Raw genomic sequence first — 27,701 nt, 5'->3', positions numbered from 1 at the left:
ATTTATACCCGATGGAGGAAGGAGACAGTAAAGATTAATAGTCTACTGTTTCTTTTTATCTATGATAATACTTGCTGTGACGCTTAGGTCGTTGATAGAGGCGTGAGAAATGTGGCTCATTTCATTATTTCTAATAGACAGACTCATTCAAACCTAGTCTACAATTTTTAGCTTTTTTAAAAGCTCACCAGTCACAAAAAGTGACATGTTGAGCTTTTGTAATCGCTTTTCGCTAGGCCAATTTCATCCAACATTCACATGAATGTTCCGTTGGTAGTCAACTTTAAAAATTGTTCAAATAATTTAATATCATGCAGAACGTACACTGGTTGCCAAGCAAACGAAAGAAAACACTTAAAAAATCTTCTATTAAAAACCAAAAAGAGCTAGAGCTTAAATATTTGGCTTGAATATCGTCTAGTCAGTGTCTACCAAGTTTGTTCAAATAAAATCCCTGGGGTCAAAATTGGCCACATCTTTTGGAACTGTTGGTTTCCCTTAGCTATATGCAACCAATAATGTTTTTACACATACACTATTTTAGATACAAGTATGAACTTTGTGATTTAGGTTTTATATCTACTTTTGTTTATATTTTACAATATTACTTGTTCCTTGTCATGGAGAGCTTTTATATACAGCGAATTCAGGGCCATCATGGCCCTCTTGTTTGTTTTATTACTCCCCGGGCCTATTTTCCGGATATTTTGCTGAGACAGGCCCCTATAAGACCTCTACATGTATTCAACGCCGTGATTTAACATTAAATTGCCTTGATTTATCTCAACGTTATTGAGATATCATTTTTAAAATGTAGAATTTTTTATTACAATATTTTTCATGTAAAAGTTTTTCAGAGACGAATAGATCTACATGAACAAGTATTATAATAAAATCTAGTTACATGTATTTTACGTTCAAACTAAAAGATCAGTTTTTGATCTTATATAGGTAGTGCAATACCAACGAGTACCAGATGCAAAGATGTTTATATTTGGGCTTTTGATGGTTCTGTAGACTGCGATAAATTGGTTAAAGAATCAGTCTGGGGAATGCACAAGAATCCCGAGTACTGGTGTAATAAGTATGTGCTTACAGATTGTTGTGCCACGTGCTCAGCACTAAGAGAGGTAAATGTTATATATTATTTGTTTGTTAGTGTTGCAGGTTCTTAAGTCAAGCCGACACTGTAATGGTCATATGGCGACTCTCCAGCTTTACTGGTGGAGGAAGGCTTTACTCACATTTCCGTGCATTATTACAAGCACGAGTTAAACCACCGACGTTCTGTAAAGTTGCTTCTTTACATAAAGAATTCAAAGTCCATAACGGAAACCACAGTATTGAGGGGCAAGTGCTTTAAATCCATGACTAAATGTGTTCTATATGAAATCAAACTTCATGTACTAGGATTAATTGGAAATTACACGGACAGCATGCTGTTCATGAGCGTGCCGGACTTTGATGTCATATTTAAATTACAAATTTATTTGTATCCTTCTTGCATGGAATGGTTCGTTCACGAATGAGTCCAAAATTATCGCAAAAGTCGGAACCAAGAGAGACGGCAACATAAGTTTATTGTATGTTTTATAATTATATTCAAATATTTTACAAGTGACACTAATAATAGCACGTTTCTTAACTTGGTTGAATATTAAACAATATTTTACAATGATAAAAGGGCGTCCGTGGCCGAGTGGTTAAGGTCGTTGACTTCTAACCACTTGCCCCTCACCGCTGTGGGTTCGAATCCCGTCAGGGACTTTTGATTCTTACCTGTGAGGAAGCTATCCAGCTAGCTTAGGGAACGTCGGTGGTTCTACTCAGATGCTCGTTAGTGCCTGAAATAATTCACAGAAGGGCACCTGAGGTCTTCCTCCACCAGTAAAGCTGGAACGTCGCAAGAGCCGGAACGTTATCATGTGTCGGTGTGACGTAAAATCCAATCAAACAAAAACCAAACAAACACTGATAACATACTCGTTTAAACATCTGCTAACTTTATCATAATGCAAGTTTTATGCAACAGCTATATCCTCAAGCAAACCTAATTTACATAAATGCAGTTCCAGGAGACTTTCTATTACAAATTTACTCTAGTATACTGTCTTATTTCTATTTCAGGCAAATGTCATCACCGGATGAAGCTGTAAATATCATATAATTAAATTAGAAATAAAATTAGTTGAATATTCACTTGATAATGTTTTCATTCTTTAACATAATACTCGTATCTTGATTGTAGGACATTTTACCCATGTACAAGTACATTCTTTTTATCATTTTCTTAAAGCAGCAAGCCTCCAGATTCATGTTGATTTTCATGAAAATTTTGGAAATGTATTTAAAAGTTAAATATTGTGAGGTGTACAAATAAAGTAATTTATATATTGCAATCGGCACTTACAATCCACAAAAATTACCAAAAAGTGGTCAACATATGCAAAAACAGCCCTTACTGCGTTAGTAACGCAGTATAGAAATATGGTGATAAATACTAAAAAATCAGTCTTAAACCGCACGTGCATTCTAAATATAACTTGAATCTTAATTGAATGTTTTTTTTAACTTTCATAAAAATTTTAGTACTTTTTTCTCAATATTTACTTTCTTGAAATAGTTTGCCTCATCTGGAGGCGTGCAGCTTTAAAGCACCGACTTAATTGACACAACATGAGCCAACATTTCTGCTGAATTTATTTGGTTATGGATTTGTCGAGATTTGTAATGGTACAGTCCAATGCGAAGTTAAAGGAATTAAAATATGAGTATCAACGGTAGAGAGCCTTGTAATGTAATAAATATCGCATAGTACTCACCAATGTATCTATATGTTAAAAGACACAATTTCGGTGATACATTACATGTACATATACTCTTGTTATATAAATCTAGTATCAAATATATCAAAGGTCCATTATGTCTCAGAAATGCTTTTATTTCTTAAAAGCTTTTTTTTTTAAATTTTGGTTTACTTTTTTATAACATCAAAAAGTTATTCACTGACCAATTACCTGAACCATTTTTCATCTGTTGCTTTTTGGCAAAGTTAAGGAATGGTCAGCATGTCAGTCTGTTGAGTGAACTATGTATAAATTGTGTTTACTGTTTTGAATGTGTGTAAGGGATTTTGCCATTTTTTTATTTTAAGTTACAAGCATCTCTAGAACATTTATTTTAAACCATCATTTGGCATAAAATACATTTAAAAAGAATATGATTAAAAACACCAACAAAACAACTGTAATGTTATCATGTATTCATTAAAATCACACAAGTGTCACCATATATCTAGAACTGTCGAGATGACTTGTTTTGCTTTTATAAGACCAAGTTTGTATCAGTTGAATATCTTCCGGTTTGAATTCATTCCTATTTAACATCTGAAGTATGAACAAAACTCTGAAACGATACAAATATATAGTGCCTTGTGATCTCAACAATATAAATTTCTGCTCTATAATTACAAATCTTCGATTTTAACTGTCCAAATTCAGTTAACAATTCATTTCCAAGGAGCTTTCATTGTCAGACTTTGTTACTTCCTAAATTCTATGTTTAATAATGGTTTACCTGCTTGTATACATATATAAGATTATGCTGTGGACACATAGAATTTATTCTTAACTGATGATATTAACAACATCAGTGTTCCTTTCTAAAATGTCATGAAACCTATTATATAAAGACCTTTTGATTGCTCTAGTGTAGATCCATTTGTGTGAAAACTTGTATATATAGTTACATAATCGTTTCTATGAATAAAACCTAAACGTACGCTACCTTTCAGCCAGAACTTCAGCTTCCAGCTTTTGCCTCTCTTGGATATATTTTGGTACAAATTTATTCAGCAGTCTCACGTGTTTCTTCTCCGGTGGTGGATGTTTTTTGTAAAACGTTGTTAGTAAAATTTGCCAGTTCTTGGGAGCGGCTATTCTATTACACTTATTTGGTGTATCATTTTTATCAGGTAATAACAGTTTGTCTAAATCTAAATGCAAGTCACTACTTCTCTTCAACTTGTTTTCATTTTCATCGAGTACTTCTATATTCTCATTTGTACTTGAATTATTTGATCTGTCCTTTTGTTCCTGTAGGGTAAGTTTTGTCAAAAAGAGTGTTGCCTTTTGCTTCCACCGCTCAATCTGTTGAAATATTAAAAAAGTATTGAAATATCCACCATTGTTAATATGAATAACAATAAGGGAGCAGCTATTTTTGAAGTAACTTAAAAACGAAATCGTCGACAATTTTTTATTTCGCCGAAAACGTTTCCGTGAACATACTCCAATTCCATGTAAAATTTTAATAAAACATTAGCAATACTTTTCTTTATGTCTATATAAAAACAGTGTAGCGACATTGACTATAATTAATACAGAAGTAGGTAAAATGGAGTATCAAATGTCGCTAAACACTGCAAAATTAAAATGTCGTGGAGCATGTTCATGGTGGGCATTCATTTGTTAATGGAAGATAACATCTTCCTCTGTCACAATCTTAACCATTATTTAACACGTAAACATGAAAATGTTTAAGTCAATAATTTAAGAGGTCTGACATGGCCCATATGTATAGTAAACCCCCTAATATATTGTATGTTGTGGTTGTACAAGTCACCTGTATATCACCGTTTCTTTATACATTTTTTTGTACTTATACCTTATCTGAAATGACGTGAAATAAATGAATCCGAATGTATGCTTCATTTATTTCATTTAAATGTTTTGTAAATGGTTGAAGACCCTCTGTTAGTCTCTTTGCAATATTGATAGACATTGCATAGGTCGTCTGTGTGGTGTTTTTCCCGCATTCGAGATCTTGTAGAATAGATGATGCACATGAAACAATATCCTGGGAAAGATAAAAATGAAGACTAAAGCATATACATGTATATAAAGCATATACAAGGATGATCGAAGAGTACGGGAAAATGTAAGTTCAAAATTAAGTGCAGCTTGCCTTAGAAACAACTGCTGATATGTGATAAGAACACATTTATTAATTGTTCAAGTGTTCTTTGAGACGCAGGTCATTTCTATTTGTCGTAGAGTCAATTTTCATTCATTTTCACATATTTATTTTTGTGTACCTTTCATTTAAGAAAAACAGCATTCACTACTGTTACAACTGACGAGATTTAAAAAAAACCCCCAAGCATTCGCTAGAGTTTTCGAAACCTCTCACCAAATACTGAACCTTTCACATTTTGATTCTTCTTTGTCAGCAAATCATTTAATTAGATTAAAAAATCAGTTAGATCGAGTTTTATATTATAATTACTATTGCATGTAGTCAGGTCTCTTATAAATCGTATAATGTGCAGCATGGCGCTAAACAAAAGAAAATTTAAATGCCCTCTTTGTGTGAACTTTGTTCTCCTTTGAACTAATAGTTATCAGGGGCCTGCAATAAACAATACCCAGTCTTGCACTGACAGTCTAACTTTATCTTTTAAATTATCATTGCCCTTAGCGCTCTAAAAGATATTACATTTGTACATGTACTGGAAGTATGACTTACCTTAGATGGTGTCAGAACAGATTCTACGAATTTATCTCTGTAGCTCTTTGCTTCTTCAACATTTGTACCAACCCACGGTAAACCTTGAACACGTTGTAACATTAACTCAATAGTTTCTTCTACCTGAACATAATATTCATGAAACCATAAACTACGTACATGTCGTTCATTTTCACCAGGATGGAAATGTTAAGTTTAGTTTTTCTCTAAAAACGAAAAGTAATCCTAAATATTCAACATGAATACTTAATAATATAATTTCATTTTGACCCAATCATTTAAATTAACAGTAGTGATGCAATATATGTCCACGCCGGTTTAATCAGAGTATAACATTCATTATGCACAATGGTTGATCGAGTGATTAACGCGCCGGACTATTAGGATTGCTGACCGCGTGGGTTCAAACCCTGTTAGGGGCAAGCCTTTGAATTGTTTCCTTTCGCAAGAAACTTTACATTCATTGCTTAGTAATGGTTGGTTCCAGGAACGAATTCAAAAGGGTTTCAATAGGCTTATTTAGCTTCCAACACAATCGAACAGAAATAAATTTGTATAAACTAATGAAATGATTGTTTATTTCAAGGAGGACAGAATTCTATTTCCATCAACTTCATACACCGTAATAGAACATCTTTGAAAACTATGAAGTATGTGCTGCTAGTATACCGGTACCTCAGTTGTATGGTCTTCACATTCTTCTAGTTTCACGATCAAGGCGTGTTCAGCGTCCGACCTCATCATGACAGCGTCCATTGTCGCCAATTCCGTCGTTATTTTAAAATGAATTTCTTTCAACTTGTTTGTTGTATCAAGTAGTACTGCTGCATGAGTCTGCATCAGGTTAGGGTCGCATTCTGGGTGCTCTAATCTCTCTATAGCGTCTTCACAACTTTTGATAGTTTCTCGAACTTTGTATTGGCTGTTATAAATGAATAAAAAATATTCCGTGAAAATACATGTATAGTTGCGGACTTTGAACCTGAGGCTTTCTCCTTAATCGGATCACCTCGACTTTAGTTAGCATTCAGAGTTACAAGCACATCCGAGATCTAGCAAATCGTTTTTACATAAACATAACTTGCAAACTCGTTTATGTTATTCAAAAGAAAGGACGCTTTAAATAGGAACAGAGAGCATAAGATTAGCGTATTGTTCAGTGTAATCATATTTTAATGTTTGACCCAAAATAGCCATGGAATATATTTTAACATGAGTGAATTAATTGTTATCCGTAAATGGTAAGTATATTTAACAAAATTGAATTAAAGATCCGAAATACAGTCATGAACCAAGTAAGAATATAAATCACATAAACAAAACAATGATAAAAAGTGACAAAGAAAATGCAATGAAAGGAATATAAACGGAATAAGGCCACATTCGTACCCAACAACGTGTATAGTGTACTTTAGAAGAAAATACGAGATTGAACATCCACAAAAGAGAACAATGTTCACCGAACGCAACCAAAATTTATGTATTATCAATTTCATTACTTACTTGATAAGATTTTGGTACTTGTAACCTTCCTTGCCTTGAGATATCTGAGAAGATTTTGTCAGTGGTTGATATTTCAGTCTATTAATTTCATTTCTAATATAAGCCAGTGCAACCAGAGCTTCTCTTCCAGCTGTTATGATAGGTATGTATGTCTAAAGTTTGTAAAACAATGTATTATGTTTAAATTCTCATTTGTTTATGTCATTATCACTTATTGCTTAGGTTGAAGCATATGAAAGATGCAAGTGATGAATGTGTACAGTTACACAAAAAGACATATAGAAGTAACATTTTCAAGATCATTGCAATAACTTTGCATTAATTATCGAGCATATTAGAATATACGTGTTGGTCCGGTGATGCTGAAAATTTCAATACATGCGATTCAGATACATGATATGATGTTCCATTTATTTGATTTCATATCAAATGCAAATTAAATACACGTGTCCAATTAAAGTGACGGTCCGTTAAAAGTCATTGTAGCAAAATAATTACAATGTGTTTGCATTTGAGTTTATTTATACTCGCCACCGGTTGCCCATATGGGCGAGGCCTCCAGAAGAGTATTAGTCATTTTAGATTTTGGAGGATAGTGTAAGATACAGAAACAGAAAGATGTTCCAATTCCAGAAGCTTCCCCTGGTTCTTTAACGTAACAAGTGTTTAAGCAATCATACTCGGAACCTCGATTTAAGGTCTCATCCAAAAGACTAAAAGTAATTTTAGTTGGCCGGCCCGGAATCGAACCCACAATGGCGAGATTACAAGTCTCGCGCTCTAACTGATTGAGCTATGCGGGCCGGCAAAATACAATGTAATGTATATGTAATAATAAAATCGATAATTATTCTTATATCTATTTCTACTATGACTGTTGATCACAATCTGGCAGCGTCGACGTATACACGTAGATGTTCAACGTTATATCTAATCCATATCACGAAGCTACTAGGTGGACATATTGTTTTATTAGAATAAATATCATAGATGTCATCATTTTGTGACATTTTCTTTTCACGCCCCATAACATGTGTATTCAATGTAATGAAGTAAATGGAATATCATTTCATGTCCTTCAACTACACTCAGAGGCACTTATAACCCGACACTTACATTTTCCGGTATAACTTGGTTATTTGTGAACAGATTTTGTTCAGTCTTTGAACATACAAAACTCAACATATCATACTTATTTGCTATAATTTTACTTTCAATTCATTAACAAGAATATAGAGAAAATAACAAAATAAATATGTTACTGCAAAATGAAAAAATCACAAAATGACTGTAAATATCGTAACACAATGAAAAGTCTCTAAATCCAACTGATTATGTATAATAACCAGTTCTTATACTTTCTGTGTCATCCCATGGCTTTAACATAGTGTAAACACCTTTCTCATGGTTATGACGTAGTGAAGGCTTTGGGAATATTTCTCCATTCCGGAATAAGGGCTTCCTCGAGTTCCAGCAACTTCTGCATTCAAAGTCATAGATCTAAACATCACACTTGTCGGCTGAATTGAACAGGTGTGTGAGAAAGCGGCCAAAAGCTCGTCGCAATTTGCTGGAACAAGAGCAAGCCCTTATTTTTCATTTAGAACTATGATGCAGAGGTGTTTACTTCGTTATAGCCAATTGGGAGGACATACAAATTGTAAGAACTGGTAAACATACAGATTTAATGGGATTCAGAGACTGTTCATTTTGTTACGATTTTTACAGTGATTTTGCGATTTTTCATTTTAAAGTAGCCTATTTGTTTTGCTATTTTATCTATTTTCTTATTAATGAATTGTAAATATAATTCCAAGTACTAAGTATGATATGTTGAATTTTGTAAAGTCAAAATTTGATCAAAATCTGTTCACAAATAATCTATTTATACAGAAAAATGTCAGTGTTGGGTTATAAGTGCCTCTGAGTGTATATATTTATTGTCAATTCCAGCATTTTAGGGTTTGTATATTGACCCACATATATATTATAAAATATTTATATATGCACACATACAGGATTTCTTACGGTTTTTGTATAAAATATTAAATAATTTACCGTAATTAAATATTAGTGTGCTATAAACTAGAATGGAGTTCACACTTAATTGATCGGAACTAAAAAAAAGAACACTTTCATAGAGCAGAATTGATAAATATTAGTATCTTGTACGAACCCGTTGAAAATCAACCCAGGCTATGTGGTTGTATTGCATCGTCCCACCATAGTCCGTGGACAGCTGAGATTTGTCTATAAATTCGTAAAGATCTCTGACATGGTTAAGATATTCTGTATCATACAAAGGTATGATCTTTCTATTCTCCCTTGTATTTGAGTTATTCCTGATTAGGAGTCTTTTCGTTGTTTTCACAAACGGTTTCACGAAATATGCTTTCTTTATACAACGTTTTCTTGTATCCTGTTTAATGATAAAGAACACTGCATGGCCATTTGCATGGTATAGCAAAAGAAAGTCTTTTGAATATCTTTTTATAGAACTCTGCTAAAACTATCCAGGCATTACAATTAAATGACATATGTGACTCTGCAATAAACTTTATCTCGATTTTAGTTTTATATATTCTAAAAAGTTATATATGGTACTATAAAAGGCATTATTATGTATGTAATAACCCTAACCAATCGACAATCTGCATTTGTACCTCGTGACCGTCCAATATATTCCCGTATTGGATCCAAAAATTATATTATTTTCATATTGGACGCACTAAACGACCGTGCATATATTTTGACATGACGTCTTTTGCGTTCAGACGCGGTAAATGTTATACTATTGTCAATGTGATAATAGAGATAAGGGGTGTCAATGTAATATTTTTCTTATTTACTGTTATATAATTATGATGTTTATTAAAATGTAAGTTGTTCCAATATATAATTTGTTCAGGCAATTTTCTTGAACTCAAGTAAATGATATATTAATAAAATTTACTGTAACGTCTAAAAAGTATTCAATAAATTGTACTAGTCAAATCCTGAAACTTATATGTATGTATACAACAAAACCATTCATGAATTATTACCTATTTTAATAACATTTTGACAGGGGTCACAGTGATATTTATCATATTATTGATGTTAATGGTAGTGGTTGTGGTTTTGGTTGTTATATTGATGGTGTTGTTGATAGTGGTTTTGTTGTTGATAATGGTGGTGGTGTGGATGATGATATTGGTGGTGTTTTAGTTGGGTGTGATGATCGATGATGATGATATTTCAAATTAAAAGAAAGATATATAATAAAAAGGCTCGTCCAATATGACTTTTCAAGCTGTGTACGAGTCCAAATACATTCCCATATTGTACAGTAAAATGTTTTATAACCTATATTTATGCTCATAGAAATTACTCATTTTCGTTACTTTCTCTATATATAGATAACTACAACATATACGGAAAGCAAAGAATTCAGACGACGACCTAATCCACGGTAAGAGTTTATGATATCAGCATATTGCTCATTTGCAAATACCCTTGTATAAATGCCCTAGTAAACATGAAATTTAAATCAAGTTATTCCCGAAAATTAAAGTAATTTGCCAGTGACCACGCTTATTTAATTTTGAAAATTAAAGATGTTATAATAAATTATATTGATATATTATTTAGTTCTGTAACAGTTTGATACAAGTCAACTAAACATTACCTGGATATGTCATCCGTGCACACACTATAGTTACTATGAGCGCACGCGATAGTTACTACGTGCGCACGTAGTAGTTACCACGTACGCGTGTGGAGCTATAGCGTGCGCACATAGTAGCTATCGCGTTCGCACGTGGTAGATAAAATATTTCTGATGGCCCCTAAATGCCGGCGTAACCATAACTGTAAAACATAACACTAGCCATATGAAGACTTAAAATGACAATTGTTTCGCATGCATGTAGCTATAAGAATAGAAACATACCTGTAATTCATTCAGTAGGTATGTTAATTTGTCAGTAATAGCCTCTGTCCATCCTTCCTGTAGGTCAGCAACAACGGTCACTTGTCCGCCAGACAAATCAACGAAAGCTTGCATCAGACGTAAAATATCTTTACACGAATATATATCTAGAAGGTCTGCCGAGTCAACCGGAAATGTAACGATCGGCGTTCCATCTTTATCAACTCCGCCTTCAAAAAAAATAATTCACGTCTGAATTATAACTCGCATTATGATTTATTCAACTTGTATTATTTGTTCATTACTTTTTCATCGATTTTAAAATGACAACATCAATTCAAAGTGGACTTCAAAGGTGTTTACTGTGTGATATCTGATGAATGGCGGCAAAATATTTTTTCATCTACCGCTAATATATTCTAATATATTCTAATACAATAAATATTGATTTCATAAAATGATCTCTTGTAAAACTTCTGTAGGCACACTCATGTAATTAAATTAAAAGTTTTAAAAAATGTTGAATCTATGATAAAAGCATGTTTCGTTGAATGAATGATTAAATTAATAAAAACAATAAATAAAAAAATAAATGAAATGAAAAATAAAGAAACTTAAATTAAAATTAGAAATCAGGAAAAAGAAAGAAGAAATATTAATAAATCAATTACCACCAAGGATAACAACAGCCGACTCCAATACAATTTCATTAACTTTATCCATTTCTGATTGTCTCCATATCACATAAAAATTATCACAAAATTATCGCTTTTTTATTAACGGCAATACAATAAATGGGACACATAGTATTATTGTAACTCTAAGATCTAATTCGTAATTTCTTTCGTTTTTATTTAGCAATCAACATATATTAACATTCAAAATTTATAACCATACTTCCCATTTTTAATCCGGATTAATCGAAATTTTAATTCTCTTATCAGCCTTTCCATAATTTCCTTAATTCAAAAGGTCATAAATCAAACGGGGATTAATTTAATGCTTCGGTGATTTGAAGATTTATAAGTACTTTCTGTACTGTACTGTATATTTATCACAAACGTGCTTGCATTATACACATATAATCACATTATCCCAATTTGTAGTCTTGTGGCAGACAAGAAGAAAATGTTCACTTTTAATATCCTATCTCGTTAGATTGATCTTAGTAATTCACGGACCATCATTTAGTTATGTGATCGGCTCCTGTGGCCAGACAATTTCGATTTTAAAATTGGTTGAAAATACAAAATAATGAATATCTAACCCTGGTTCAAATGATTTCTTGGGCAGCGTCCACGATAATTTTGCACAAAAAAAAAAAAAAAAATAAAAAAAAATTGCCCAACCTTTTAGCATGTACATTTGATTATGTCAGAAACCTACCTTGATAATGTATATAAAATGTACACAAAACAGTATAAATAAAGTGTATTTTCCACACTAGAATATTATAAAAATTAAAGTGATTTACATTTTAGAAGTTTTTTAATGTTAGTGCATTTATTTGTTTTGGAGGGGTGTGAATATACTGCAGAGCTGGTGAGTGGTAGAATTACAGTTTTCCTGATGATTTTGGAGGAAAAAATGTTAAAAAAAAAACAACAGCAAAAGTTAAGTCTGCGGAGACCACCACCAACAAGCATTCTAGTTTAGCAGTCTAAGGAAGATAGATTATTCTTACCGGAAATTATACGTACTTCACCGTACACCAACTTGTCAAAAACTTGACCTGACCGTACCTTCCACATGTACCAGTATACCATATTGTTATTTAATTTCCTGACACCTGTGAATTTTTATTGTTTTTATTGTAAGTGTTCGTGCATATATATATGCTTTATAAACATATAAATTGTGCTATGTATAAGTGATTATTATTGTACATGTATTTGAGAATCAAATTTAATAATTGTGAAATCTGTTATCATAATTTAATTAGTTTACTCCTTGACACCGTCATTATTTACCAAATTATTAGGGGGCAGGGGACCTAAAAATGAAAAATTTTGTATTTCAGTGTGACCAGAAACACAATTCCAAATATTTCAAAATCTGTTTCACATGCAGATAACCAGTTGCACAGCATTATTCAATGATATATGACATACATTGAAGAAAATAATAGTTTGCATGCATTGCTCCTTCAAAAAATGACTGACAGCAATTTATATTTACCCCCACCCAGCCAAAAATCACACCTAAAATATACCAATATGGGCAATCTTCATGGAAGTGCAGCATACTCAAGAATCCGCCCGATTCCTTTAAAAATATCTGTAACACGCAGTGCAAGCTATGGCATTTTCAGAAATGACAAATAAAGTGTCTGTCATACGTTTAGATTTTTCACAAAATTTATCTGAAATTTCTTACTTGTTTGGCGCCAACTGTCAAAGCTTGATTTTTAACTTTTTCACCTCCATTCGGAGAGTCAGAAATACATACAAAGCTACCAAAATGCTTAGTTTCGGGTAAAAACCCAAAAATACTTCTCATTTCCTACACACAAACAAGAAAGAATTACAATGACAGAGAAATATCAGAAGTTATCAGTACCTTCAAAACACCATGTCTGAGTTATTAAAAAATTTGACCGGGGCCATCATTCGAATATGTCCCCTGCCCCCTTAAGATTTTTTATGTGATCTGCATTAAAGCGTTTCCTTTTATTTTCTTAAAATATGGATTATTTCGCATTAAACGTTAACTTCGAAAAGTGTGTTCTGCGGTTACTTTGTATTTAATCAAAGATTTAAAAAAGACCCTATTTCAGGGGAAGTAACTAGTACAATGACCATGCCTGTTATATGATTTACTTAATATCAAGTGCCAGGAACCTGTGAGATGGTTACTTTTCTGTATTCCACCTTCATTTTAATACCATAAAGTATTTTCAAAGTATTTAAAGTCTTTTGGAAGGAGATAATAGCATGAAAAACAATATTACAGCCACATTTAATGTCCCAAAATGAATTTTACAGCAAACTAGACCCCATTTACACCTAAAAGTGCAGTAAAGATACCACTGTTGACTTATATGACATTATATACATTTGTAACAATTGAAAGTGCTCAATTATGCATTATTATGTCAATTTGCACAATATAAAACTGTTTAATCTGGATAAATGTGCATATTCTGTGAAGTACAGTGTTTGCCAAAATTCCAAATTTTTATTACCTCCCTTGACTTGACAGTCTACTTACTCTACATAACTTGATAAATCCTACCAGTCACTTCAAATTTTGACTAACAAATGTAGAAGGAATGTTTATGGGCACATTTGGGTCAATTCCAACACATTTTATAAATTTGAAAATTTCCTTAAGGGGGCAGGGGACCTAAAAATGAAAAATTTTGTATTTCAGTGTGACCAGAAACACAATTCCAAATATTTCAAAATCTGTTTCACATGCAGATAACCAGTTGCACAGCATTATTCAATGATATATGACATACATTGAAGAAAATAATAGTTTGCATGCATTGCTCCTTCAAAAAATGACTGACAGCAATTTATATTTACCCCCACCCAGCCAAAATCACACCTAAAATATACCAATATGGGCAATCTTCATGGAAGTGCAGCATACTCAAGAATCCGCCCGATTCCTTTAAAAATATCTGTAACACGCAGTGCAAGCTATGGCATTTTCAGAAATGACAAATAAAGTGTCTGTCATACGTTTAGATTTTTCACAAAATTTATCTGAAATTTCTTACTTGTTTGGCGCCAACTGTCAAAGCTTGATTTTTAACTTTTTCACCTCCATTCGGAGAGTCAGAAATACATACAAAGCTACCAAAATGCTTAGTTTCGGGTAAAAACCCAAAAATACTTCTCATTTCCTACACACAAACAAGAAAGAATTACAATGACAGAGAAATATCAGAAGTTATCAGTACCTTCAAAACACCATGTCTGAGTTATTAAAAAATTTGACCGGGGCCATCATTCGAATATGTCCCCTGCCCCCTTATTAATTAGCTTTACTAAGGCTGCAGGTGTCCTAAAACAGTGATTTTTTTGCAATTTTCATAACAACCTGTGGCTTTCTGAAGGGGAAAATATAGCGCGATAAATCAGTAAGGGGAATTCAAATACCAACAACTGAGTATGTAATTTACCCAACATTTGATAAAATTTTCAATTTCATTTCACTTTTACATGCATGGTACATAGCAGAGGATATCTATAGGAACAGCTTTATCTTCTAGCTGATATTAGTCAGATGCTTTTAAGTCATGGTTCTGGTAAAGAATGTGCACAGGGCATTTTCGGGGAAAATATAAGCATTTTTATGGGAAAATATACCTATTTTTGGCTAGGGGAAACAGCCTTTATTGGGCTGTAAAATACACGAAAAAAAATCACTGTAAAAATGCATACATGTGAACTTTTTTTTGATGATCAAGTGGGAGATTCTACTTCAAAAAGAGGGAGATTTCAGAATTTGCAATAAACAAAGAAGGAAGTTCTGACATCAAAAATAGGAAGATATTTTTAATTTGTGAAAAAAATTATAACGCTTATTCAGTGTTATTTTAAGAAAAATCTTTGAAAGTTAGAAGTGGCTAGCCGTATGGCTAGCCAAAAGTTCTAGTCGTACCTGAGTCACGTATGACTAGCAAGGACACTCTGTCATTGGCTAGCCGTACTGCATTTTCAAAATTATATGGAAGTTGAAAATGCATATGTTAGGATGGTCCCCTATGGTACCACTGTTCTTATTATTTCCAGCAAATTGTATAAATAAAAAGAACTTGAATTTACTATTTTATCAAATTGTGTTTAAATGTCGCATCTTGACTTTAAAATACACATGTCATTCATAGAATAACTCAATGATTTAAATTAGAATCATCTACGCTTAGTCCGCCATGTTTTGAATGGGAGCTTAAATGGAGAGCACTATGGTACCGTGGTATGTAAATTGATGGCCCTTTTTGGCTTTAGTATAATTTCTTTCAACAGAATATGACCTCACTACAGTTTCAGCAGACGACCTTTACTTGTCGGAACATGAAATTATCAGTTTAACTGATAAATATGGGGTAAAATAAAGAAGTATTTTCAACACATGCGGGCAGCTTTGGATTTTTCTATCAATGACAGAATTTATTTGAAATGAAAATATTTTTAACAATTTCTATCCAAATTAAAAAAGGAACACTTCCAGTTTCACTTTCATGGTGGAAAGAGTATTTGGTGGCGTTCAGTGGGTAAAGAAACTAATTTTCTGCTTACACCGGAATAGGAAAAGACGCGGTAACCGCGGGGAGTACTATATTGACTTTAAACGAGGATTTTAACCAAGAAACAGTAATTGTCTTCGTACATGTATGTTTACTTTTTGGAGATTAATCGTCTTGTTGGCTACAGTAAAAAAAAGTACGAATATGGATCTTTGTAAAAAAAATTGATAAATAAATTGGTTGTGGAATGGGCATGGACCCTACAAATGAGAAAGAGAGCAAGTAAAATGGTTTAACCTTGTTACAATTTAGCTTACTGTGAGCTGATGAAACATTTACAGAGACATTATATCTTTCAGGGATTTAGAGAGGTTACAACCATGCAGCAACACAATGGAAGTCAACCTCCAAGCAGTCCAGCTAAGAATAGGAGGAAAAATCCTGATTATTGTGGAAAGACATTCCTTAGGAATGTTCTCTATGTGTTTAATCTGGTCTTCTTTGTAAGTAACGTTTTATTCTGTCTAATGTCTGGTATTTTATTAATCATAATGTTACATTTACAATAAAAAGCAAGTGTATCTATTTCCTTGTTATTAGGTCTTTCTGAGCTCTTATAAGTTAAATTTAAATTCAGGTTTCAAGCTAGCCATGACACAACAGTGAAAGAATATCAAACAACTTCTCTCTTCAGACAAAATAGATTATTTGAACATTACATAGAAATGGATTTTAACTTGTATCAGTATTATCAAATGTGAATTGACTTCTTAACAATATATCAATATCGCAACATTCAATGACATCCCTAAACATTTTACTGTGATATTCAAGAACGTTTACGCTCATTTGACATTATGCTACTAGGTTTACATACTGATTGAGCTATTTTTCAGCCCCTTATATTTTATATGTGCACCTTTAATATTTATATTTTTATTATTCTTTTAATGTGGTCTAGATTTTGTTTTGATTATTACAAATTCATGAGAATATGCAGGCACTTGTACATCATCCTGTGTAAACATGATAGAAAAAAATTTACAAAGCATTTCTATGAGTTTTGGTAAGATTTACTGAAAGAATTACTGTTTATCTAAGTGTTCTGAATTGCAACAATACCTAAAAATGATTTTTTTTTATTAAAACATGTATGCAAACATGTTAAGCATTGTTGTGTAATTATAAAGAAGTGCAATGTTAAAGAAGTTTTACTTACTTTACAATAACAAGAAAAAGATGTCCGATGATAACTTTTGTGAGGCTGAATGTTAGGAAATTTTCTTGAAACATATATAGAAATAATAAAATTATAGGTAAATGTTCATAAAAGTCAATAAAAAAATGTTATTATCTTTATATACATTTGTCATGTTTTCAGTTTTCTGGCGCTGCCTTTTTAGCAGTGGGTCTGTACATTTTGTTAAGTAGACACTCTTTTGTAAGTCTGCTTGGTGGAGCAATGTTTCCTGTGACAACCTACCTTATTGTGGCAACAGGTGTCCTTATTATTGTCATTGGCTGTGTAGGATGTTTCGGAGCTTGCCAGGAGAACAGATGTCTCCTCTTTACTGTAAGTGAATCACTTTTTAATTTGAGCCGCGCCATGACAAAACGTTTGCGACCAGCATGGATCCAGACCAGCCTACACATCCGCACAGTCTGATCAGGATCCATGCTGTTTGCTTACAACACCCTATTACAAGTAGAGAAACTGATAGCAAACAGCATGGATCCTGATCAGACTGCACGGATGCACAGGCTGGTCTGGATTCATGCTGGTCCCAAATGCATTATGTTGGTTTTGTCATGACGTGGCTCATTTGTCTGGCATTAACATAGGTCTTCTTCTCTGAAACTACTGGTCAGGTTAACTTCGAATTTGGTGTAACATCTGTGTCACAGTGTGATATTCAAACTTCAGTTTGCTTGTGATTTACCAAATTGGACCTTATTATGGGCCAACAGAAAATTATTAAATAAACCTTTTAAACATCTCCAACTGAATCAATGGCTGGTTGATCACCAAAGTTTGCCTGTAGGATCCTTCAAATTTGGTGTGCAGCGAGTCTTTGGTTTAGACATGTTTTGTTTGTGACATACATTGTAAGAACATATTTACATACATGACATTTACAATTAATACAATAAAGGATGTGACTGGAAGCAACCTAATGCTTACTGAAATATTTGCTCAATCTTTATGATAGTCACACTACAATTTTAAATTTTCTTTAACTAAAAAGTATTATATGACATTCTTTTATTTTTCAGTATGCATCTTTTCTATTGGTTATATTTCTACTTGAGGCAGTAGCCGGAGTACTGGCATACATGTATAATGGTGTGGTAAGTTTATTTGTTGTTGTTTTATCAACTTTATTCTGGTTTTGTCAGCAGAAACTTATCTTAATTATTCAATGTTAAAGTATTTGGTCATGAAATATTTTTTTCTATAGGTTTAGATTATTCATCTCACACTTGTGAGAATATATTTTTTTTTTCATTTTGTTAAGTGAGATATGATAATAAATAAATATATATAAAAAACAAAAAACAACAAATTCCATGTTGCATATAATTGTATGTATTATTGTTTGTAAAAACAGGTTTCTTATTATGTACATGTAAATATGTTCATGAGAATGCAATATAAAAAATTCTTTACATAAATCAATTATAATTTTATATTTTGGTAATTTAGTTTGTAGAATATATGATTGGTAATTTTTCATAAATGCAAAATTGCACCACTTCTAAGCTATAATAATTATTAATTTTGCTTGGTACAATTGTTTTATAAAGCCTTAAATTATATGATATAAAATCTTTTATATATAATACATGATACAAAACCTTTTATTATATGATAATTCTTATAGATAAGTGAAGAGTTAACAAGAAATTTGAATGAAACAATGATGGAGAAATACAACTTTGATGTCAAAGTTACAAAAGCAATAGATGATATGCAGCAAGAGGTAAATTTTTCACAATATATAAATTGTAAATCTTGGATTGTTAGTGACAAGAATGGCAGATTTTTGCCAGCAGTATAGATAAAGTTATAAGACCCAATTTCATTTCACAATTTCTTATCCTGCTAAATTTGTGACAGACTTACTTGGTTGGTTTTCTTTGGAATTGTTTTCTTTTGATATTTCTCACAGTTTGCTCTTTTACTATACAGATAAAAGTCAAATTGCTCAAAATAACCAGCTTTAGATGTAGGAATGTCAGTTTTGCAAGCTTCCACTGAATTTAGCAATAATTATACTATAAAGAAACATGTCATGACTTTTGGAAAATTGAAGGTATTTAATTCTGAGAACTCAGTGATGATGTTGAAAGTGGTAGGCATTGTAGTAGCATGACTGTATTAACTTCAGACTTATTTTAGCAGTATAACCTCAATTTAACCCTGTAAAAAGTTGTATTTATCATTGATTCATGGCCTTGTTGTGTTATGTCATCCTATGCTGCATTCTTTCTGAAGTGGGACAACCCTGGTTTAAAGTTCTAGCTTTTTACTAAAGGATTTTAGATTATATAGAATTATAAAACAGAGAATTACATGATGATGAGGTGTAACAAGGTTTGCTTTCAGGGCGTAATTTACCTTCTCAAAATGTATAATGGGCTTAGCCCAGCATTAATTTTGGATTGTAAGTTTCAAATATAAACTTAAGGATTTAAATACTGACATACAATGAACAAGAATTGAATTGCCACCAGTGTAGAGCTGACTGACCTGGCAAAGGCTAATCACTTTTGATTCCAGCAATAAAAGGGTGTCCGTGATTTTTATGTCTTTTACATAAAGCCAATAGAGTAATATGATCTGTATATAGGGGTGTCCATGGTCAACATAATTCTCACAGAGCTCTGTATTTTACATTTATGTGTTTATCATATGTTAGTGTACATACTATTAAAATTTTTACTTTTAATATTGTTTGAAAATAAAACTTATCTTAATATGTCTTTTTAAAGGGAGTTGTTCAAAACAGTTTTAGTACGAATGAAAATAATTGTTGATATGTTTAATTCTAGTTTTAAGAATGGATTTTCTTCCCTCTTGTATTGTAAAACCTTTCTTTTTTTGTCTCCAGTTTTTCTGCTGTGGATCAAATTCATTTGAAGACTGGAAATATTCTAAATGGTTGAAGGAAAACAAAGATGAACAGCACAAGACACCTGACAGTTGTTGTAAGTCTGAAGATCAACTATGTGCTATCAGGGACCATCCATCCAATATAAACTATTTGGTAAGTCATCTTGTTTAGTAATTGTTTTAGTACAAGAAGACTACAGAATTTAGTATTTGTTTTAGTAGAAGTCTAAAGAATACTGGAAAGATAAAGAATTAATGAAGCCATCTAGTCAGGATATATCTTTAGCAATGATTGTTTAAATCTTTTCTTTTGTAAGTTATATCATCTAGCTATGAAATGGTTAGTAAGTGTTTCTAATAATGCCCTTTCTATTGTGTACAAGAATGCAGGTAGGGAAATCATTGGGCCTATAAAGGGTTGATTCTCTCCATATGATTGTTTATGTGGTTTAGTCTACACAATATCAAAAATAATAATGTTTAGAATTAGATTTCTCAAGGTTTACTAAGTTTCTGTAATTTTCATTCTCACAACAGCAGCTGTGAAAAGCTAGTTATTGCTTTATCCCAGTTTTGTTATATTTTTCTGGTCCTTTGGGATCATTGACTTTTACTGGTGCGAGACAGATGTTATGTTTATGATTGAATAACCCCTCAATCTATGCTAGGGTTGCAAGAAAAATATTGTGTTTGTTGTCAGGGGTGCGAGAATGATGTTGTGTTTATGATTGAATAATGCTTCGGTCTATGCCATGGGTGTTAGAGAGATCATGTTATATGTACTTTATATTATCTCTCTAAAGAGACTCATTAAAATCAGAGAGTGCCTATATGTATGTTTAATATATTTGGCTTCTTCCCTTATCAGAATTCTGATAGTTTTGATGATATCATTTATATATATTAACAAATCAGCGCTGAGTGAGACTAAAAAAAGGATTGGAGCACCACACTAAATACTGTATTCCGGTATATACCGGACAAGGCGCTTGAATGATAATATGCTAAAACCTTGCCTTTTTACCCAACGGAATGAACTTTAAAAGGTCTAATTCATCTTTTCACACTGATTTATGTATGATAATGAATGAAAAATGTAAAAATCGGCTAAAAAAAAAGATATTTGTCTATTTTGTGATCATGATTTCTGCAAGCGTCTAGAGGTACTGCTCCAATCCTGTATTGAGTCCATCAGTGCTATATTGATGTATAAACAATATTGTATATTTCAGGGTTGCAGTAGAAGGTTAGAACAGGTTACGAAGGAATCTCTCATTCTTATTGGTGGAATTGCTCTCGGATTTTGTTTTATACAAGTATTTGGTATCATCTTCTCTTGTTGTCTCATCCGAAAGATCAAAGAAGCCAAGTATCGTTACTGACAACGAGACAGAGTCAAGCTTAGAGTACAGTTCAGACCTAGATCTGCTTTCAATAACTGATGACTAATAAAAGCTGCTTTTAGTAGCAATTAATACAGTTCATGTTCCCTTTAGGAATAACAAAATAAAGTATTAGGAAATGAGAGCATCAAAAAATGGCTTTTAACTATATTTTATTATTATTTTTATGCAAAGAAAAAAAATTCTGACATTACAGAAGATTTCAATCTGAAGGTAATATGCATGTTTTGTGTACATTATGTCAACACAGTGTAGTCAGATATTTAACATATTTTTCTGTTGGTGATTATCTGATACACAAATTTATAGGTAATGAATTACTTTTGTAGCATAATTAAATGATAAAGATATGATTTGGTAAAAAATCTGCAGAATATATAGGTGTCAAGATAAGTTGCCAAATTATTGCCAATAAATTGTTTGCCAATGAATTAATGTACTTTCAGATATATTATAATGATATTAATGAATATAGAATTATTTAATGTGATTTTAATCACTGTGTAGACAAGTTTCAGATAAAGAATATTCATGTATTAAAAGACGTGGTGGCACATTGATTTAGATTAGTAAACATCATTTTCCTTGACTGAATTAGAATATTCTGGATATGGACTATAAATGTACTGTTGAGATTTGTGTTTAAGGTGACTCATTCATTATTAGATATTGAACTTTAGTCATACTGCTATTGTTTTAAAGGGGTGTCCGTGTCCGTGGCTGAGTGGTTAAGGTCATTGGCTAAAAACCAATTGTCCCTCACTGCTGTGTGTTCAAATTCCGACATGTGAGGAAGCTATTGAGCCAGCTAATGGATCGTCAGTGGTTCTACTCAGGTGCCTGTTAGTGCCGGAAATAATGCACGGAAGGGCACCTTAGGTCTTCCTCCACCAGTAAAGCTTGAACATTGCCATATGACCTATACTGTGTTGGTGTGTTGTAAAACCCAAACAAACAATCTTTTCGAAGTCAAACACAGGGTCAAGAGTCAAGTGATATCTCGTCAACACTCTACCTTATGACATGATAAATTTGACAAATCTTAGATGACTAAATTGGTATTAAGAATTGTACAATGATGTATGTGTCACCCTAAACTGTTTATTTTTGCATAATCAGACAAAAAAATGGATGATGTATGTGTCACCTTAAATTGTTGCTTTTTACATAAACAGACAAAAAAATGCATAGTAGCTAGATAAGTTGTTAGCAAAAATTATTCATGGATTTTGTTATTTCCAGATTTTATGTTTTTTGTATTGCTGTAGCTAGGTTAAGATGTGTTGTTTTGGTTACAATTGCGGAGAAAGATTGAATTCTAGATTGATGCCAACGTCAAATTTTACCCCACTACTTTGTCTACATTGAAGACAAAATTATTGATTTTTGCTGACAAATATTTGATTATGATAATATTATTGCACATTTGTTTTTCAAATATCTGTAAAAGGTTGAATTCTGAGCTGTATTCTAGTTTGACTTTGATGATAATTATACATATAGTTATAAGGTTTATGCAAACCTTTTGAAGTTCAACATTCTACAATACTTAGTTATCTAAGTTTTAGGATTTTTTTCATGAATTTGATACAATTATGGACAAAGTACTTATTTCGTTCAAGGTATATTGTATATTGTTCTTTTAGTCCACACAAAACTTACAGAGCGAGCATTTCCTGGTTTAAATTAGCAAGAATAGAATGTTATGGGCTTTATAATAATATGAAATTGAACAACCAATAGTATGGAGTTAAATCAACATTGACTGGTCCAGCTGTGAAGATGTGCTGTCTTGTTGCCATATTTATAATACATAGAGGATATTCAAGTTTTTTCTATTTAAGCGGTATGAAAATAAATATTTCATGAGTGGAGGTAGCCACAAATGAAATATGATAATTTGCATATCACAAGATGAAAGTAAGTCGTGTATTTATAAAAAAAACTTGAATTTTCTTTTTGTTATATACATTTTTCACTTTTTAGACATTACAATTTGAAAAACTTCCACTTGATTTTTGTGTATTTGCTGAATTTAGAAAAAAGAAGTCCGGCAAGACACCTGTGAAAATTTGAAAAATATGTTTCACTGCAGTGACAACTGAATTTTTACTGTGAAAGACAGAAAATGAAAATACGCATTTTATTTCATCAATATTTCTCAATATTTCATTTGAAAGTTTATAATAAAGTGAAAAATTTGAAAGATTCATTTGAAAAAAAGAATTTATGTTCCATTTGGTAAAAATTTGTAAGATGTGGCTTAATAAAACCGTCAGTAAATATAGTGGATTAAACTTTAACCTATAATTAAAAAACGTACAGTCTTATATATGCAAGTCACGAGTTGTTTTTTACTCTTAATAATTCAGAAACTATTTTTATGGAAATCAGAAACTATTTTTATAGAATTACCTTGATAACAGTACTTATTTCTTAGTAACATATGAACTATAAAACAGACAATTGAGAGAGATTATGTTGAAATTTTGTGTTCATTATTTGTTCTGTAGATTTACGCAATACTTTTTAGGAAAATGACCAGTTAGAGTTTAAACCTTAACTAGTCTTTTTCTCTTTGTAATAATCCTTGTTTATATAAAAAACGAACTTGAAAAGACTTGAAGCTTATTAAATTATTTGCCACTTTAGCATTGAAAGTTAAAATGAAAAAAGTATGAGATGTATAATGATAATATATTAATTGTAGACATTCAAATATATAAGTATTCGGTTGATAGTTCAACAAATAATTGCCAGTAATTTAATATGTGTTATACTGATTATTATTTTTTACCTTTCTTTTTTCTTTTTGGTTGAAATTATGTTTATTTTTATATGTGTACATGTATGTCACAGTAAATTAATAAATATATTATTATCATCATTATTATTATAAGCTTTAAGCCGTAATCTCATACAGTTTGACAAAATTTTGATAAGTTTCAAATATGGATATTCATACGAATGATATGATTATATTTCAATTAACCTGTCAAAATTCAAAAATCATTATAAAATATGCTTTCAAAACCAATATTTTGTCAATTATTCATGTTTAGAGTTAATATTTATTTTATAAACCAATAAAATAAGCAAATAACTGTTATTAAAAACCAATTAACAAACTTGATAGTGCCAAAGCTTTTTATAGTAAGCAATATTAACCTTATATTGTGTATATAGTGTATCATACAATAATAAATTTGTTTGTATAACATATAATGTATATATTTAAATCTGCCGTTAACTACTTTTTTCTCTATGCAAATGAGTATTAGTATATTTTATACAATTCTTCGGGTTATTTTTGTAGACTATGAATATATCCTTCCTTACTTTCTAACAAATCTGTTGAATAATAATAACTCACTCCTGATTAAACAGTCTACCATATGTTTAACACGTATAATATTTCAATTAATTATTTTTAATTATTTTTTTTTTCAAATATTCATAACTGAGAAAAAATGTCAGTCGATTCATTTATTGTGCACAAACTAATGTATGTAGTGTATGTCTTTGTTAAGAACCTTGTGTAGTGCGTTCTTAAAAAATTTACAGACTCATAGACTTATAGTTACTCTGTTTATTGTTAATTGAACACGTCAGAATTGCATTGTTTATTGTAAATTGAACTGCACTTATTGAATTATTTTTTTAATAAGGAAAGGAAAATTATGTTGTTAATTGGGCTTAAATGGCTGCGGGTTTATCACAATAGATGTAAGAATAATTTTCTCTTTTCTTGCCATATTCCCATTTGTTTATGTCAGTCTTACATCTCATAGATAAGATTTGATAATGTTACCATAAGTGTATGACATTAGTTTTTGTATTATCGCATAACCCTGATCAAAGTTTAAAGCAGCACGCCTTCAGATTCATGCTAATTTCATGATTTTTTTATTTTTTTGAAGTAAAATATTGTGAAGTGAAAACAGAAAAGTCATTTTCACATTGCAAACAGCACTCAATCCATTTAAATTATCAATAAGAGGTCAATATATGCAAAAAAACTTTTACTGCATTAGTCATGCATTAGCAATATGGTGGTCAATACTGCAAAATCAGTCATTAGTCACATGTAAATTATGTAATGTAAATTATTTATTGAATCTTGATTCTTTATACTTTTCTTAAAATGTTAGAACATTTTCCTTAAGTTTGACATATCTTGAAATATTTTGGCTCATCTGGAGGCATGTAGCTTTAAATAGCTTCAAACATTCCAATATGCTAAAACAGTTCCAGCCTCCTGCTTTAGCGTGATTCATACAAAATGTACCTGATGTTAATATGTAAATCAAATGTGATAATGATATATGATTTATTCATTACATCTGTTAGCTTTTAGGATTTTGTTGGAGTTTTTTGTGTGTAAATTAGTTTGTAATTTGTTTTCAAAGGTGTCATGGATTATTTTTTGCCCTCTTGAACAATGTTTTATTTGATATTATTTAGAATTTTGTTAATAAACGGTTGTGAAATGATGTGATAGATACAAAATAAAAGGAAAAAAAGTATCAAGTAGATGTACTAAACAAAATTGCTAGTGCTCTGATTTCAAACTTGCAAGGAATAACTATATACCCAAATGTTTTCCAAATCATTACTTTATATTTTCTTACCAGGTTTCTCATGGCACTTTCATTTCTTGACCATTGTCTAAGATATTTAGATGCATTGCATAGATGTCTACTCTTGAAAAGGGTTTGAGGTTGATATAGACTAGGTCACTGGGGCTAGACAATTCATAATATTGCATAAAAGTTTGTTCAACATAGAAACCAGGTCTCTGGGTATTGAGAGTATACCTCAGGTCTCCCTCCACTAGTTAATCTTAGGTTTCTTAACACTTAATCATTTAGAAAAGATGCCATATGTTTGTCATCCACAGTGAACATTTGACTTTTACACTGAAAAGTCAGCCTTCCACAACCAGTCAGATACTGACGAAAGAGCAACTGTGTACAAGTATTGTAAGCTGGTGGACGGTGTTCTTTGTCAGTATTAATAGAATCTCAAGTTTGTTTTCAGAAGCTTTTAAAGTTTGTTTTCAGAAGCTTTTATTAAAAGAAAATGCATATGTTTGTATTTGAGCAAAAATGTTTTTTTTTATGACATTTAATTTTGCTTCCTATAACTATTAGTGCACACTAAAGAATACATTTGAGTAAACAATACAAAAATAAATATTAGATTATAGGAAAAAAAACTGGTAAATTTTTTAAGGAGTCCACCTCTGAATGCTAGCTTTTCAGTGGAAATTAGATAAAATACATTTTCTATGAAATATTAAGTGTAATTTCTTTTGTTTTATGTTCTTAGATTAAATTTAAATTTGTTTACATTCAAGGAAAGATGATATGATGTAGATATAGTTATTTCTAAATCTTAATTGAATACTCTGTGAATATATGTCCTCAATGTTTACTTCTATCAATGTTTAATTTAAGACTTCAAATTCCCGAAAGTCTAATGTATTTCTCAAACATCTGTGCCTTTAAGATAAAATATGCATAAATATGTACAGAAGTAGCAAAAAATGTCAAGTTTTAAATACATTTTTTTCTTTGGGAAATGTTGTTATCGTTTCCAACATTACCTGAAATTACAAATTGGATCATTAATTGAAATGTAAATGAGGACGACTGATCACAACATGGCTAGCAAGGATTTTATTTATTTAGCAGTTAATATCGAGATATATGCATGTTATTTTGTATAACTTGTATTAAATTTGTATCATTTTTTTTGTTTAATAAATTTATAAGAATAACATGATTTCAGTTTTGTTTATGTGAAATGTATGTATAATGTACTAAGCACATGATCTGACCTGAGCACAAATAGTCAAACATGTCTTTGTGAGGTCCTGAGTCATTACTTATACATTTGGTAGATTTTGACCAAACTTCACAATAATGATCCTACTCTGGCCTCTGAAAGTGTTATACAAAAGATACCAGTTTGATGCACAAGTAAGTCATAGGAGCTGAAAATAGACATAGTTACTCAGCTACACATGCTGATCTTGAACAT

At 31.6% G+C, this 27,701-nt stretch overlaps 2 protein-coding genes across 2 annotated transcripts; one reads left to right on the top strand and one right to left on the bottom strand.

The window, feature by feature from the left end:
- Positions 1 to 3,251: 3,251 nt before the first annotated feature.
- On the bottom strand, positions 3,252 to 11,662 carry LOC132726736 (guanine nucleotide exchange factor DBS-like). Its single transcript, XM_060712094.1, has 9 exons — positions 11,611 to 11,662; positions 10,961 to 11,169; positions 9,206 to 9,448; positions 7,030 to 7,181; positions 6,202 to 6,448; positions 5,527 to 5,649; positions 4,666 to 4,857; positions 3,787 to 4,148; positions 3,252 to 3,405 (listed from the first exon to the last, which is right to left on the bottom strand). Exons 1-9 carry the CDS (start codon positions 11,660 to 11,662, stop codon positions 3,273 to 3,275), a joined length of 1,713 nt encoding a protein of 570 aa, XP_060568077.1. The 3' UTR covers positions 3,252 to 3,272.
- A 1,053-nt stretch (positions 11,663 to 12,715) lies between these two features.
- LOC132726739 (CD151 antigen-like) lies at positions 12,716 to 27,438 on the top strand. The gene is made up of 7 exons (XM_060712096.1): positions 12,716 to 12,752; positions 16,499 to 16,642; positions 17,521 to 17,712; positions 18,414 to 18,488; positions 19,022 to 19,120; positions 20,252 to 20,407; positions 21,486 to 27,438. Exons 2-7 carry the CDS (start codon positions 16,520 to 16,522, stop codon positions 21,633 to 21,635), a joined length of 795 nt encoding a protein of 264 aa, XP_060568079.1. The 5' UTR covers positions 12,716 to 12,752; positions 16,499 to 16,519; the 3' UTR covers positions 21,636 to 27,438.
- Positions 27,439 to 27,701: the final 263 nt, after the last annotated feature.

Source organism: Ruditapes philippinarum, unplaced genomic scaffold (assembly GCF_026571515.1).
Source record: "Ruditapes philippinarum isolate M1 unplaced genomic scaffold, ASM2657151v2 ctg886_1_1_1_1, whole genome shotgun sequence".
Lineage (NCBI taxonomy): Eukaryota > Metazoa > Mollusca > Bivalvia > Venerida > Veneridae > Ruditapes > Ruditapes philippinarum.
Note: the sequence above shows the minus strand (reverse complement) of the source record. Positions and strands in the feature narration are given on the sequence as shown.